Source organism: Dermacentor andersoni, chromosome 6 (genome assembly GCF_023375885.2).
Source record: "Dermacentor andersoni chromosome 6, qqDerAnde1_hic_scaffold, whole genome shotgun sequence".
Classification (NCBI taxonomy): domain Eukaryota; kingdom Metazoa; phylum Arthropoda; class Arachnida; order Ixodida; family Ixodidae; genus Dermacentor; species Dermacentor andersoni.
The window spans coordinates 60953614-60970680 of NC_092819.1; the positions used below are offsets into that span (position 1 = coordinate 60953614).

A 17067-nucleotide genomic window follows, 5' to 3' on the forward strand; every position below is an offset into this window, starting at 1 on the left:
AGGTCGTGGCATTTCTGAAATCCAATAAAATAAGAAAGCGAGAAAAAACAGAAAAAAAGAGGACTGGGTCTGTCAGTGCTGAATGTTGTGGCGCCATTTGGCAGAAATAAATCAAATCACATTCGTGGCGTACCTCCTTCGACGGGCCTAACAGAGTAAAAAAAGAATAGCCTCGTAAAATAAAAAGAAAAGAAAAAAAACGACCAACTACGTACCGTCATTCTATTACGTTGTTTTCCGAGGAAGGTGAGACTATAGAAGCAATAACCGAACTTCATCCGAACGTTACGCTGCACCGAAAGCTACTCTATAGTTATATGTGAACAGGAGCGCTTGGATTTAAAGTGTACGGAAGCATAAGCCTGTCAGCAGTCGAGATAAGCAAGATACATTTAGAGTATTGGTAGAAAAGAAAATTCGCCGATGATTACGATACTCCCAAATGCGAAATTTGAGCGCAGTTGTATACATGTTTTCATTTCGCAATATGTTGGCTGGCGCGGACAATCTGTCTCGTGCGGCACGTTTCAAACGGAGCGAAGTTTGGCGCGACTGCCTCGCTAATCTGTAGATCGCCAGAGGCAACGCGTGAGTGACACGTGGGCGCGTTTCACAGCAACCGCCTCATACACACCTCCTAGACGACGCGCGCTACTTTGGCGCAATCTCGTAGCCATTGTCGCCGCACTACGCTTTTCTTCTCACGCTTTCGCCATACCCTTCTCCTCTGCTGTTCCGCCTCATGTTTCAGCTGTACCCTCATCTTCCGCTTTACTCCTTGCTTCTTTCAGCCCCCGCTGCGCCCTGCGTTCGCTCTTTCATCTTTCGCTGTGCTCGTTCGCTCGGTTACGCCGACGCCGACACTCGCCGCAGGAACGGGCGCCTAAGAGATACGCTCTACAAGGCAAGGAAGAGATTGATGCGACCGGATTAGTTACAGGCCTAGGTAGCGGTACAAGGTGGATATATAATTTTTGCGCAAGAGAAAAAATTAAGGATATGTATACAAAAATGCGAGAATGAGAAGGATGTATTGCATACCTGATTAACTCCAGCAGACTTCATGACTATTTCTCACCGCCCCGTTTCGAAGGGTATGCTAAAATTCATAGGGTCTCTTATGTTAGTCCTAAGACAACTTGAAGGCGAAAGCCGAAGGGCCGATGCATTAAAAACGGACACATGACGTACACATCCCCTTAATTCACTTAGTCTACTTCGCTTAGTCATCCCCCTTAATTCGCCTAGTGTATACTCGCTTAGCCATTCCTCTTAATTCCAATGGTCGAGGGTTCGGCTCCCACCAAAGGTCGTGCGTTCGAGTACCTTATTTAACTCAATCTTAATTACACGTGCCTTAATTAATTTAGCCTTAATCGCCACCGAAAGTCTAGGCTTCGACACTCACCAAAGGCCGAGAGTTCGATTCCGACCAATGGCCATAACTTCTACTCCTAACAAAAGTCAAGGGTTCGAATGACTTAATTATCTCTATCCTAATTAACTTCGCCTTCATAAACAGCAAGGTTCATGGGGCTTCGACTCCCACAAATGGTCGTGGTTCGACTCGCACCAACAGCAGAAGGTTTGTAGCCTTAATTAACACCAAAGGTCGTGGATTCAACTCCCACAAATGGTTGAAGGTTCCTAGCCTTTTCGTGCAGTCGACGCGGTTTCGCTCAAGGTCTACTGACCGATGAGACTTTTAAGGCATTCGCCTTAATAAATAATCATCATCATGTATATAAGCTATATATCATGTGTAAATGTTTGGGCACGATTCGCTTGCACTGAATGCCAGGCTGGACCACAAGTGTCACAATAATTTTGCATTCCAACGAGAGAGGCCCTTGTCGTTGCAGCTTCAGGGAAGGGCAGGGAGTTTGCAAGCGACAATTGGACCTATTCATTCCACATTGAAATGTGTGACACGCCTTCTTTCAAAAATTGTGCGAGTGTGTGGAGTCTATCGAACATCTGGCCTGCACCTATCCCCACTGTGACGACCAGCGTCTCGAACACTTCACTTGCTCGCAAGAACGTTCTCGCAATGACAACACTACTTGGATCGTGGCCCCATGCGCTACAAGCCCGAACTGCCTTGCCATGCCTGCATTATTGCTTTACCCGAAGCGAGAGACATCAGTGAGCGACTGTAGTTTCGATGTGCCCCTCCGCGTGGAGCGACACCTTCACTGTTTTCTCTCCTCTCTGTCTTTCCATTATTTAACCTCCTTCTCCGTGAGTAGAGTCGCTAACTAGACGTGCGTCTGGTTGACCTCTTTGCACTCCCTTCTCCCTTCTCTGCTCAACATACAGTGTAAGCTTTCTTTTTGCGCTCGTTATGCAGTGCCAAAAGAGATACTGAAGGACTTGGATATCGGTGGCAGTGACTCGGCCAAGGACAAACTGGACGAAGACGAGGAAGGATACGTGGAGGAGGCGCGCTATCAGCCCTCCACTTTCAGTCCTGCCGGCGGCCTGTACGCATCGGCAAAGCCTTTGCCAGGTATGCAAGTCGTGCACTCGTTCTGTTTCCGTTAGTGCGCGCTGGAACTATTCAGTACACTGTCCGGCAAGCGTGAATGGCGCATTTTGGTGTGTAAAGAATTGGGAAGAAAACGCGTTGCGTTGCATCTGGGACGTTTCAGAATAGCTTATTCGTGAATTGTGAAACTATGTTTAAGACTGCCTTGAAAGTGTTATCCCCGAAAAAGGTTAGGTATAGCAACATTTTAACTAAATACGTTGGGTGTCCAGTCACCAGATGATCGCAGCACCACGTTACCAGTATTGCATTGGAATGGTTCCTAGAGGCACTTGCGGCCGTGTTTGAGGAATCGGAACTCACCGCCCCCCCCCCCCCCCCAAAGAAAAAAAATATAATTAATTGTTGTACCTTTCAGTTTGCTAAAAGCACTGTATCTGCGGATGTGGTGATTGCCCAAACGTCGAGAAATCTCTTTCCGTTCATATCTGCTCCTCCGTATATGTGCAGACAAATAGCTTGACGATGGTATGACGAGAGATTCGTTTTATACGAGGTGCGAAGTGTTTGTTCGTACCGTTACGTCTGCATAAGCGGCACACTTCATGCCTTGTGTCTATGTACGCGAGCGTTGGCATTTCGTTGTAACTCTCATGTTTCTTGTTGCAGTCTTCGCGAGCGATGTGGTTTTAGTGTGCTACTCACGAAGGACACTACTTTCAACTTGCACGGTGACAGTTGTATTTCATAGGATTATCAGAATTTGCATGTTATCATTTGTAGCATTTGCGGTGCTCTTACGGATAATTATTATATCAAACAAGAGGAGTAGCAGCGCCCTCTACAGGCGCGAGCCTTCCCTTTATTATAGTTGATAAGACTCCGGAGTCTCTGCGTTTTGAGCATTCGCTAGCTTTAATATTGCGATTTGTAAATGTTTCTGGAATTACCGGAAGAAATTACTTGAAATGAACTCCCGAACATTTTTTATTTATTATTACTAGAGAAATAAACAAGTGTTTATTGCACAATTTCTGATATTATCTGGCTCGAATACTATCTTTTCGAAGATGTAACCTTTTTTTTTTTTTTCTAGCACACTGCTCCCAATAATTGAATAAAACTTCCGCTGAGACAATCTGTTGGATATAATTCACACTTCTTTGCCAGAAAGCAAACAGTGGCGCGTACCTGTTACTTTCTTTTCTTTTTTAGTGGCACGAGCATCCAATGACACTCTTGTTTCTTGCGCAACGCTTCCGGTTTACCTCCTGAGATGACCGGAGACGAAATTCAAAATAAATCAGAAAAAACATAGTACAGTGCAAAGTACATGGGTTTCATTCTAGATATATATCAGAGCATAACTTTAGTTACAAGTTGAGTTACTGAAGAGTCTGGAATAATTAGAATTAATTAGAAATCACTGATCACTGCACACCAAAGCACAGAATCGTAGACTACAGAGACCCGCCACGTAAGCCTGACTTTGGCGAAATTCCTGGAAACCCGAAAGTAGAAAACGGACGTAATGACGTCACGAATTACGTCACACACAAGCAGATGGCATGGTATTTAACGAGCTAATTAATAGGAAACAGTTGCCTGGCATGGACTGAACATGTGCCTATCAGAAAGGATGCGACGTCACTCCTTCCTCTCTCACTTCTCCTGACGCGCACCTGCTCGCTCGCTTGCTCGCAACAGCTGTGCGCGCGCCGTTACATACTCTGACGTATGCACTGGAGGGGTCGCGTAACGTGCGCTTCGTGCGCCGCCCACTAGGGGGCTACGCCCCATCAGGTGGCGCGCGCCGCGCTTCCCCCTCACCCTGCCTCGCTCCCTCCCTCGCCTATCCTGCCAGGGTAAAGGTGTTCGCTCGCTTAGCCTAAAGAACGCCAATGCCGAGGTGCGAGTGCCACTAAGACACCTTAGTCAAAGATTAGGGTCGCCTATCATTTTTTTTTATTGAAGTTAATATTAGGAGATGTCGGCGCCAATATGGTGGCACCGGCTACTCCTTGTCATTTGGCAAAGGAAATAAATTTGCGTAAGAAGGAAGAATAGCGACACGAAATATGGCACTTAGTAGAACACTGGATGAATAAAAAATATGCAGTCCAACAGTACGTCAGTCGCAAGGTTCTGTGCATTAGTTCAGTCCACGTACGCATATATAAAGTCAGATATTTTGTACATCCAAAACACACAACACATGTAATGCACTGCAAGTACAGAACTATTCGGGCACTTGCCAGAACACATATGCGCCAAAATGAACAAAGGAGATCATGCAGCCCTGTTTGGTGCAGGTACTGCAGCAATGAATTAGCTCGCTTGATGAGTGTTATCCGGCTGGTAAAGTTATTTTATTTATTTATTTACAATACTGCTACTCTCATTTGAGAGCGTGGCAGTTGGGCGATACAGTGTACATGTATATCAGTAAGCATCTAGGCAGAACAGTTAATTGAAAAAAGGGGGAAAACAAGAAAAGAATTGCCCAAGGATGGCAATATAGAAGGATGTTGACTTTACGAAAAAATGCATGTTTTCACATGACAGCTAATTAACATGATATAGCAGTGCAGAACATGTAAGTAACCAGTTATACATGAAATAGGAGATAACTTAAAGATAACACATAACGCGTCAATAAATTTTAAAGTTGTGTGAAGAGACTCTCTTAAAACATATACACTTTGAGAACGAAAAGAAACGAATTGAAAAAAAAATTAGGCAAGCAATTAGCAGGAAAATGGCAGTTACAACAATCATCTTAGGACTAGAAGTAATACAGTAATGAAAATTTATTTTGGGAACAGAGCGTACCATATGTCCACATAACGACAACCAAGGAAAAAAAAAACGAAAAAGAGAAATGGGACGCCGAAAGCAACACAATGCAAAATTTGTGACTACTGTAAGGGGGAAGAATGAATACTTAAACGTGTCGTTGTTGCATGTGTATTCTGTTAAAGTGTACGCATGTTTGTTGTGTGTTTTTCGAGCCTCAGAAGTTGCTCAGAAGTATCTTGTACATTCGGCTTTAGGTTTGCCTCCCTGAGCATCTTGGGCCTATTATCTTTAGTACCAGGACAGAGCCACAAAAGATGGCGAATGTAGTCCTTAAAAGTTTTTCGTACCTATGTGCTTTGCAATGAGAGCTTATCGATCCTCTAGAGCAACTTCGCGGCATCGAACATCGATGTCTTGTATGTAGACTGGGAAAATAAATATTAGAATGCATAGTTGTGAACAGCTGTAGCTGCGAGCTTGCAGTGTAGAGGCAACTGGTTGAGTAAATTCTGCTAGCTTGAATAAAAGCCGCAGTTATTCTAGATTTGGCCCTTGGAGAGGCCGATAATAGACCTCGAGCAATTATACCGGCCGCCGTGACTCAGTGACTATGGGGCTGAGTACGGGGATAACGAGGACGCGAGTTCGAATCCCTGCCGCGGCTGCTGCGTTCCGATGGCGGGGGGGTGGGAAAAAATTATCGTGTATTATGTACTGGATGCACGTCAAAGACCTCAGGTGGCTAAAACAGATCCAGAGCTTTCTACTACGGGGTCCCTCATAAACGAATGGGAAGTTTTGGGACCGGAAACCCTACAAATATTTTAAGGACACCAGGCAACTGTTTGATAGCTTTCAGATATGTTTGAGGCGTTGTTTATCAAACTGCACACATAATTTCTCCCACTGACTTTTCAGCTGTGCCGATGGACCGAAACCTGATACCAGTGCCAACCAACAAGAAGAACGACGTGCAGAGTGACAGGACCGCCGAGGACGAAAAACACGTCAACTGCACTTTAGGAGCCAACGGTCATCGGGCTGTCGGCTTCGTCACCGAATGGGTCGCTGCCTACAAGTTTATACGAGGTATGCGTGCAAATCTGTTCTTTTTTTTCTTTCAGTGTCTGCGAGCTACCTAGAGCGAACTTAGCTCACTTTGCGCAGCTACGTAACTTTATTTCTCTCTTTCTTTCTCTTTTGGCATTAGATCCCATACCTCTTGCTTTGAATATATAGAACAATTACTTCAATAATGAATTCGTAGTAATAATTAGACATTGACTGCACTTAGGAATACATTTGAATACTTTTGAATGTTTGCACGCTGCAAACATTCCTCTCTACCGGCTGATACAGACATGGAAGGGCCTTTGCTGCTCTCTAGGCCCACGGCCATCCCAGCGGGCCCTAGTGGTCTTCTGCGCCATGAAACCAAGAATTGTAGGGCCAGTGAAACTGGTGACACTACGGGCAAGCAAAGAGATAGACACAATGAGAAGGAGAGCGCACAGAAAATGCTGGAGCACCTGGTAGAGTCAATGCGCGCGATTCGCTACTCTACGAGGCTCTAACTGTGAGTGATGGCGCTGGCTAACACTCCCAAGGTTAGTTCTAGTAGTAAAACATAAATACCCAAAAATGTAGATGGGGAAATCGCGCCGCGGTAGCTCAATTGGTTAGAGCACCGCACGCGTAATGCGAAGACGTGGGATCGTTCCCCACCTGCGGCAAGTTTTTGCATCCACTTTCATTGCCATTAATTTATAATTTCTTTGATTCTGTTAGCAAGTACAAGTAATTTCCCCTTGGTTTTCCTTGGTGTCTTAGTTTGTTGGCTTCTCATGATATGATTATTAAAAATCCGGCCCCTCTGTTAACCCCCTTTCTCCTCGTTAGTTCTTCCGGCTAAAAAACTTGCAAATCTCACTTATGCTTTCAGACCTATACCGCGACAATTTTGATTAAAGCGTAATCGATCTGTTCGTGATATAGCATGTGCTGTAAATGTCACGACTAAGGCCCAAGTCAGACGGCGCACTTTTGAGATCGCGATCGAGCTTCATAGGGATCAAAGTTCACGACCACGATTAGTTCCCTCTCACTGCTTGCAAAAATGCCAATTGTGATCGAAAAATTCGAACTTCATCGGTCTCGGTCTCGATCGAAATGGCCCGCGTGACTAGTGTACAACTCATTCTCTTTGCATAAGTTAGTTGCTGTCATACGCGCACAAGTGTTTTTAGCTTTGGGCTCGAGACTCGCTTCGTATATTTGGCAACGTAGACAGCCTCTTCGCACTCCAAACTGTTGCGCTGTATGTCTCCTGCTCAATTTACTCAACACGGATGTTAACGGTGAGGACGGCCTCAGGTCTTCGAATGGAACTGACAATATCGGATCATGATCAGATCCAGGATCTTTGAAAAAAAGCGGCAGTTTCGCGAAGCAGTGCAGCGATAGCAAGGTTTAACGTCACACTTGAACTCATCGAACTGTGTTCTAAATATGCGCCGTTGCAACATGTTGGCGCGACGCAGCAACTACTGCTAATAAACTAGTGTTGGGCACAAGGAGCAGCGCTCCGGCAGCTATACCAGGCGCCTCACAACGCCGGTTCTATGACAAGCTCAGGCGGTGGCGCTTCGCATCTCGAAAGTGTACGAGATGTGCTAGGCGGGAAACCGTCGGGCTTAGCGCCCAGTGAAATATTAAGTAACCTTAGCTCTGCATTTACTGCTCGTTCCATTGAGTCCAGTGCCTACGCTCAGCCGCTCAGAAGGAATACTAGTGTGATCATACTGCGCGTGCGCATGACATTTCCTGCGAGCAGCGGGAAGGAGTACGCGGTTCCGGTTCCACCACCGAGTCGATTAAGATCAGAGGAGCGTTGACAGTGTGTCAATGCACTTTGCTTCGTCGTTTTTGCAGCCAAACATACCTTTGCCCGTTGATAGGAGCACAGCACGACGACGGTGCCACCAATGGTGCGAACGCGCCTCGAATGTCCACATAATTGCTATCGTAAAAAATTTCTCACACGTTTCCCTCGCTATCGGGGACATTTTTCTCGAAGCCCTTGCACTTTTATAACTCGTCCATGAATTAGAATAAATGCCGTAATATTTGAAAAAAGTACTCCATAACATAATGCAACCACAGCACACCTGTATGCGCAGGTTATGTGTACGGAGAGGTACAGCCAATCGTAATCGATTCATGCGACTATATATAAAGCGCTCCGCAATTGAGGTCTAACAAACGGCTGTTCTAGCAGTGATGTAAAAGTAATGTATGTGATGCTTGTATGTAGACAGCTTACAAACAATTTGAGCCTGCGTTTATAATAAGAAAAACATTACTCATTCTTGTTTGTTCACTTCTCCCTCTGCTCTTAGCGAACAAGGAGAAATTCATTCTCTACGTGACGCTGAGCGTGGGCTGCGGCGTGGTCGCATTCCTCGTGGTGCTGTCGGCTCGACTGTACGTGCAGCGACGCCGGGACAGACAGCGGGCGAAGGCCAAGTGCTCGGAACCGCTGTCGTGCTCCTTCGACGACTCTGACGGTGGCGGCGGCGGCGACCAGTTCGACGTCACCGGCACCGCGGGCCGTCACGCCCACACCATCGAGGTGGTGCGGTACGCCAACCGGTCCGGCATGCGTCGCCAGGACAGCGACACGCATCCGCGGGCTCCCATGTCGCGGTCCATGAACAACTACTACTACAGCTAGTGGTAATCGGCCGGGGAGGTGACACGTTTCGCGCTGCCCTGTTTTTCTTTATCCTTTCCTCGTCTGGTCACCCCCTCGAGCCGACGACGTGCGCACAACAGTCAGGATCACGTAGACGCCAAAGATTAACTATACGGGCTGGAACGAGACTGAACAGATTTCGCGTCTGTGTGTGGGCACCCAGCGCGAGATTGTGTCTTTTTGAGTCCGCAGTGGTTGGGCCTGCTGTCCGGGTACCGTTTCTGCGGGAACCCAGCGAATCGTCAGTGTCTCGCTGCGTACAACGGCGAAAGAGGAACCGCAAAGTGATGCCTTGCAAGACGGAACAAATGACCAGTGCTGTGCGGATGTCATAACTGTCCGCGGCTGTTTGTTGTCTCGGCACGCCATCGCCCACTCCAGAGGGTACTGTGGTCAATGATATTTGTACAGGAACGACAACGCAACAGTGCCCATTGGTGCCACCTGTGAGGAATTGAAGAACTGCAACAGTACGTGGAGTTCACACGAGTGTTTAACTACTGGCAAGTTTTTTTTTTTTTTTTCACCTGCCGAATAGTCTTGACGGAGTGCACAGAAAATATGTGAAGGTCTTGTGTGTTTGTAAGAACTTTGATTGCGTCTGCTGACTGGCAGTGACCGGCTGTTACCGGCAGTGCCAACTAACTGGGCCGAAGGGGGCTTGGTGGGGGTCTTTGCGTTAGTGGTGCTCTTGGAAAGCTAAAGGCATCAGGTGAAGATCCTCTTATCGCCACGCTGAGTTTTAATTATTTTGTGCTAAGGCCACACCAGACTGTTGTTAAAGTGAGAGACGCGACATGATTTCTCGGCATTTTCTTTCACAACTTCACCCTTTATCCTTCTGTCACTATTCTGTTCCTAGAAACGTCACAGTTTTGTGTGCCGTAGGACTTTTGCTTTCAGGAGTGTGCAATCTCTTGTCCTTTTTTTGTTAGTTTTGGTAACAAATGTATTTCAATATGAATGATATTTGTGTCAGCATGTTTGTTTCTTTCACGGCAAAATGCCGCTAGTTTTTCAGGGGAATGTTGACTCGAGACTGGCGGTCCCGTTTCTATTATTCACATAGTCAAAAGGAACAGGAAGAACGGGAGTTCTCTATTGTGCTGTTGCAAACATATGGTCTGAAATATACATATGAAAATTTTTTTCACAATCATTTACATTAAATTGTTAACTATTAATATGCGTTGCACCAAAATGCGCTTTCTGTTTTGATTGTTAGATTCGTAAGAACCGATTGTCTTCTTTTGCATTGTAGAAAAAAAGACACGCCTTATTTTACTCTATAATTTCAAGAATTACGGCGTATATTTGAACAGCACCTAATGTAGTGGCTTCATGCTAATGTCTCTCGATCAACCCTGACACTGTTTGTCTCATTCTATGGTTATTGGTGTATCTGACATTGCTTGTGTAGAGAATTCCGCATATATTGAACTATGGCCTTGTTTTTGGACAAATACATCAAATGGGTACTTCAACTAGGGCCTGTCACCCACCTGTCGTTAACACCATCTTGTCATTTGCTATGTGCTGAGGTATACCTATGTGTCTTGCATACCAGTAGGTTTCTTTGTGTACGTTGTTGGTGTTTCCACATATCTTATTTACACGCATTCTGTTCGCATTATCACCTTGTTATGAACCCACTAGACAAATAAGAAAGCAAACGGGTAAATGCGCACCATTTAACTGAAAACACCCCACCACTCACGAAGAAAGCGCACGTGGTTAAAGGCGTATTTCGCAAGTCGGGCGTAGGCACAGGCAAAGAACGTGTGTGTCCTTCTTATGCTTACCCCTACCTCAGCACGTCTGGCAGACGCACATAATCCCAACTTCATAAGTTTGTGTGCAACGTTACTGCAGTTTTCCCATTTGTGTACCTTTAGGAATAGATCGTTTTTGAAACCTGCTTTACAGTGAAGCGGTACAGAAGCTCTGTGTAGCAGGTTTTACTGCTTAACCATGGGGCACGGGGCACCCTGAGGGATCACCTTTCCGGCAGAGTACAAAGGGATTGGTACCAAAGGTTTGAGGTTGTAGCAGGCTTGATGGCTTGCTTTCACATGTCGGCGCTTATGTTTAGTGCGAGTCGAACGACGAAGAAGCAGTCTGTAGCTTTGTAGGAATATTTATTCAGGCCAATGCCTGGCGAATCGCCTGAATGAAATGTCCGAGTTGAGCATCGTTTGTTTTAGTGAGTGTTCTCTTATACGTGAGACTGATGACATGTGTTTCCCAGGAGGCTTGTGTTGCCGAGTCAGCCTTTTAAAGTTGGCTCAAATACGCGAGATGAACTTCTCAGTCTAAAGTGCATGAGCGTTTGGGATGTGCAGTTAGGAGATTTTAACCTGATAGTTTGGTGATTACTTTAGATAGCATAGCCTCCGAGACACTGTTGTCCAGATTGTGGACGTCTGACAGAAACAAAAATATTTTTTTCGTTAGGAAGTTGCTTGAAAATAGTGTATCACACAAGTAAGGTATTGGACTTCAGGGAACCGTGTATTTCGACCCAAACATAAATTACAAACGGGTTTGGAAAGCCACAGTTGTGTGTTTTGACGCATGTAATTTAAGCTCTGCTTCAGGAGCGAGAAACTCCAAGTTTAACCTGTGTCTGAAGTCATCGTACCGTTTTTATGGCTGATTAGAGCCTTTAAGGAAATCGTTCAATGAAAAAGAGGCCATGAGCCTCTATTGCAGGGCCAACGGTTCGTATTCATGATTTAGCTTGCAAAAGTTGAGATTTCATTCGATGACTGATGTATTATGAGTAATCTCTTGAGATGGGATATGGTGGTATGGAGGCATAATTATAATTTCCTCCTATACATATGTTGGCACAAGACTGCTGTGTCCACAACCCTGTTTGTGCGATTTCATTATAGATATGTGCTGCACAATGGCGACTTGTAAGATTCATACCAGTACTGCGCTGTGTCTTTTATCTGTACAGAGTGCACTTATGTCTATAACATGTACGATATGTGTTGTAAGTATTCCTGTGCAGTGACGATGAATAGCTTCTGCACATGGGCATTTTTTGATAGAAATCTTTCGTGCTGCACATCAAGATATTTAATTTCAATGACAACGGTTTTGTGCAATCTCTGTTTGGTATAGGCGCCCGTTTGTTCTTCGATGTGTGTAATGTGTGAGTGCTGCAAATGTTGTCTATTTTTGGTGATGCGTATACATATTTATTTTAAAAATTTACATATGTAGGGCTCTTCATGGCGTGAAAGAAATACAAGCAAATTTAATAAGTTAGACGGCACTATAAATGAGCTGCAAGTTGCGCATTCATGGAAGCATACTATAATGCTTGGATGAAATGTCCTCTGTTTCTGTTGCAATTTTCCACCTATTTAGAAACAGAAGATTGAATAATGGCTGTATCTTTGAAGCCGTCAATTTAATTACGAGTTATTGTTTTATTACGAGTTACTTGTTTTTTGGAAATGCGAAGGGCCACTTTAAAGCTGCAAATCAAATCTCCATGGGATCTAGAATTTGGATGTTCGTGAAAATTGCAGAATTTTAGTCTCATATTGCGTGGGACCCTATCGCACACCCCTCCCCCCCCCCGAAAGAAAAATGAGCTTTGTGGGATGTCGTGAACAGGACACTGTATTTTAGGTTTGTCGAGTTATGTATGAGTATCTGGACAGGTTGTTCCTGTTTTCATTGTGCTTCATATATCTTTTTAAAAGTTGAGGTGTGTTCTACTGCATCACGCATCTACATTCTACGGCGTACATTAACCTGCTACGGTGTGATAACATATGTAATAATAAATTTTAACCGAGGGGGTACCGCTATGAAACTCAAGACTGCTTTTTCCATGCAAGGAGATGCTATTGGGATAGAGTAGTTACAAATACAAATTAACTCAATTTAATAAGGGTAATGCACAGAAATAAATATGGAGAACTTGCGTATTAGAATTATTTCTACAATATTTGTTATCTCTAACTTTTCTTTCAAGAGCGTTATTTCAGGCGGTGAGAATGCAGAATTTCCTCAATAGAACTTTTCCAATTACTATTTTGTTACCGAGGCGCACTATGTAGATAGCCCCCGTATTGCATTGTGCATCACAGTGCACACTTTATAGCACAATTGAAGATCTATATTGTATTTTATAACAACTCTAAACAATTTCTTTATTCAGTGACTAAGGTATCTTAAGTTGTCATTACAGTTCGTGACACATTCGTGTTTGTTCTCCTGGATTGGATTTTTGTACATTAATTTTGCAATGGGCCCTGTGCACGATGCGATCATCTTTTGTGACCACATATGCCGGATACACATCGCAGTTGAAATTTTATTTCTTAGCTTTAGGCATCTGATTCATTTTAAGACAACTTATAACTAATCCAAACCGAGAAAGTAATGTTACCCCACCCAATTTATCGGAATGTGTTGAAACCTGGTGTCAAATAATGTTTCTTTTTTTTAGCACCTCAGTCATGGGATCGCTACCGATATGCCACTGTTACAGTTAAAATCGGCTGTTGGACGCAGCAGATAATAAGGAACTAATGGAATTGAAAAAAAAAAAAAGAGATGGTACAATATGGCTCCACGGAGCTCATTGTCCTCGTATTTTCTTTTTTTCATAAGAACGATTAGGTATTGTTATGAGTCAGTTTGAGTTCTACTTCAGTTGTACTTCAGGGCATCGTGTTGAGGATTCCAGCAGCGTTGTAGTAGGTTTCTTTCTTCTAAAGCGTTAAACCTATTGTGCCAAACAATGAACGCACTGAAATGCCTATACAATTATTTGAAGTCCAATGAAGCTGACTCTAGAAAGGGTATTTGCCTTGTTCATTGCTTTGTAAAGTGTGGTGGGGAAAAAAAAGGAACTTGCCTATATTACTGCATTCTAAAACGAAAAAATACGATGAATTTTTATGTCGCCGTTTGGAAGCCGCGCTTCCAGCGCTTTGTAGCTTCTAGGTGGTAGAGTTAACTGCTTGTATGAAAAGTGTCCAAAAAGAAAGCGGCTGTTGAAAGAAGAATTGTACACTCGCTATTTACAGCCGCAAATGAGCCTGTATTGATATTTTTTTGCGTTCTTGTACAGTATTTATTGTGTGCAATCTCTGAATTTAGCACATGATCGAGCGAAGTATATGTGTGTTCGTTCTTGAGAAGTATAATTGCGCTGTGCCTGGGTTTGCTGCAGCCACACGAACATTATGACTACTTGGAAACGGAGTTTGGCGTGCTCTCTTCCGATGCCTTGCAGGGTGTTTTTTTTTTTTTTTTCTCGCGCTATTAGTGCATTATTTGAAAGAGCGATGTTATTATAGGCACCATTCCAGTTGGTGAGTTATCCCTGAGGGCACTGATTGTACGGTGCTCACAATTTACTATGGTCTTACTTCATAAACGTGAACTTTTCAGGGTTTTAAACATGCACGCAGTTGTTCAAAAAGGAAAATGGCTTCAGTTTTTGACGCAGCTTCTTTTTCGTTGCTGGAATTCTCGGCGCTGTACGGTATAATCACATTAGAAATTCGCGCGTGTTAATAAAACGTGTATATATGTGAGGCTTTCACGGTATGTAAATAAAGTCAAAATTCAGTATAACGAAATTATAATTGTTTATAACGCGGCAATAGTCTTCGGTTTGTGTACGTTTTTAGCCATGATTTTGTCCCCTCCCCCTTTTCTCTTTATTTTTTCTTTACCTTGGAGTGAGGGCAGTTGTTCAAATTAAAGGGAGCCCTTGTGGGCAAGACTTGGCGTTCAATCGGTACTACGTGTTACTTATCGCACAAAGATTTGTTTATTTGCTTAGTGTTTTTGTTTTACATCTTACCTAGGGAAACAAAGCTTGAAGAACAAATATATGCAAGACCCCGATCAAAAGAGATGTTAGATTAGCCTGCGCTGTACATGTTCCCAACTTGACAAGAAGCAAGATTATGCCAGCTGACCTGATACTACGTATGTTCCAAATTGACCATAAAATGTTCTTGCTTTTCATTTTTACGTAAGAAAACCCAGGACATGTACAGCTGGCTGAAAATTGCATATCGGAGTTTATTCAGACCTTATGACTTATCTTCCTCCCACAGTGCTATGGCAAGTGTTTTCTTGCATAATTCAGAGAGGAACTGCACGTGAACTCGACGTTACTTCGGCGGAGCCAAAAGCAATAAAGTAACATTGCTTACAAATCAGATGCACCCCTGTATGCACGTAGCTTCAGCACAAATTGAAACGCGAATGAATAAAACAGATGAGAATGCATTTAACCGGAGATTTCTTCAGACTATGTTCTGCCGTAGCGGCGCATCTGGTTGATAAACATGCTGGAGTTCGTCGGCTATGTGTCAAAGTCTGGCTTACTCGCATGCTACAAACTCTCTTGTAAATTCTTACGTAAGTTGATTTTTGCGAGTTCGCATTTCAGCTTGCGCTGATGGTACGTCGTGTTACGCATTTGTGTGCGTCAAGACCGTAATCTGTTGAAAGGCCTGAAAGCTGCGTTTATTTAAAACAAAAGATGCATGTTAGATAGGAAACCGTGTGGTTATGTTTTGTAATGTTTTGTGTGCATCAGCTAGTCCTCTGTGCATGCGTGCCAAGAGTGTCATACAGCTTGTGGGGGCCGGTATTTGCCGTACTTGCTCAATGTCCCACAACTCGGGATGACATATCTTCCAAGCACATGAATGCAAACAAAAATGAAAAAAAAGGGTGTGGAATGACTATTGAGAGGTCGAGTGAAAGGCGCGCTGAAATTTCTATCGTGTGTAAATAAGCAGTACCTTTGTACCGAGAATCTACCAAAGCTTTACGTGTTTCGGCATGGGTCAGTTTCTTTTATTTTTTTGCCTTTGTATCAAGTGTAAAAAAAAAGAACATGCGTGTCGGGACATTTATACCACGATGTTAATAAAGAACACTCACTATTTTGTTACTGTCATTGTGCTTCTTTCCTCGTACGGCCCCGTAATCATCCTATCCCAGCGGACCCTGCCGTTTTCTGAAGTGGCTTGCGACGCACACAGAGTGGTCCTGGTCCGCTACAATATATTCTCTTTGGTGGCACCCGATATACATCCACACACCTGACTACTCCGAGCAATGAGATGGAAAGTAGAGCCAGATGGTAAAACTGCATATTGTACAAACGAAGACGAATAAATGCCATGGGACACACGCTATTTGCCGGCGCTTGTCCCGTGGCCTTCTTTGTCTTTTGTGTGTTGCCCGTTTGCGCTGTACAGACATCCAAATTGAGGTCGAGGACATATTTCCAAATCATGCTAAACTATTACCAAGCATACATTTCATTAGTATCTTCCACGGCCACCTACCCCAGCTAACTGCTGACAATGTAATAGCTACTGCCGCTTCTGTGTGCAACGAGAAGGCATGAGTGGCGATCTTCTCCGAATCTCTTTAATGGTCTTACTCCCTTCGCCTTCCCGACTTCACACCCATATTGCAGACAGAATTATTAGCGATTATATTAGCATTACGAAAACTCCTCCAAAATGACCCATTAGCTGTTATTGTGACCGACTCGCTATCTGTATGCACAGCACTTACTGCATCTTTAAATTCAAGAATTCAACGAACATTTCGTTGGATGGTACCTCCGTACTTACTGAAAGTATGTTTGCTTTGGGTACCGGCACATCGTCGGTTGCACTTGAACGAAATGGCTGATTCGCTTGCACGAGCATCCCTCAATGGCCCTAACATATCTGTTTTGCCGACATCAGCTTATGTCACCTCGGCTACGTACAGAAATTTTTCTATATCGCGAAACTCTGCAATATCCATGCAAACACCGTCTTCTGAATTCCACCGTATTGTCATCCCATGGAATAATAATTGGTGTCCATCAAGGCAATTGGAAGTTTCTTTTACAAGATTCAGATGCCGCGTACCGCCTTTAAATTTTTACCTAAACAGGTCTGGACTCGCTATGTCTCCTCTATGTTCTTCTTGTAGTGCACCTGAATGAATCAAACATTACTTTCTCTCG

At 44.0% G+C, this 17067-nt stretch overlaps 1 protein-coding gene and 1 non-coding gene across 2 annotated transcripts in view; both read left to right on the plus strand.

Annotated features, from left to right (window-relative positions):
- LOC126522765 (protein eva-1-like) overlaps positions 1-15985 on the plus strand; it is a 275838-nt gene extending 259853 nt beyond the window's left edge. Inside the window, exons 6-8 of the mRNA XM_050171568.3 lie at positions 2351-2509; positions 6206-6376; positions 8686-15985. Coding sequence (XP_050027525.1) covers positions 2351-2509; positions 6206-6376; positions 8686-9020 — 665 coding nt within the window. The 3' untranslated portion in view covers positions 9021-15985. The remainder of the gene's footprint in view (positions 1-2350; positions 2510-6205; positions 6377-8685) is intronic.
- Positions 6948-7020, plus strand: TRNAT-CGU (transfer RNA threonine (anticodon CGU)). Its single transcript has one exon. It is a non-coding gene; the product is annotated as a tRNA-Thr (tRNA).
- Positions 15986-17067: the final 1082 nt, after the last annotated feature.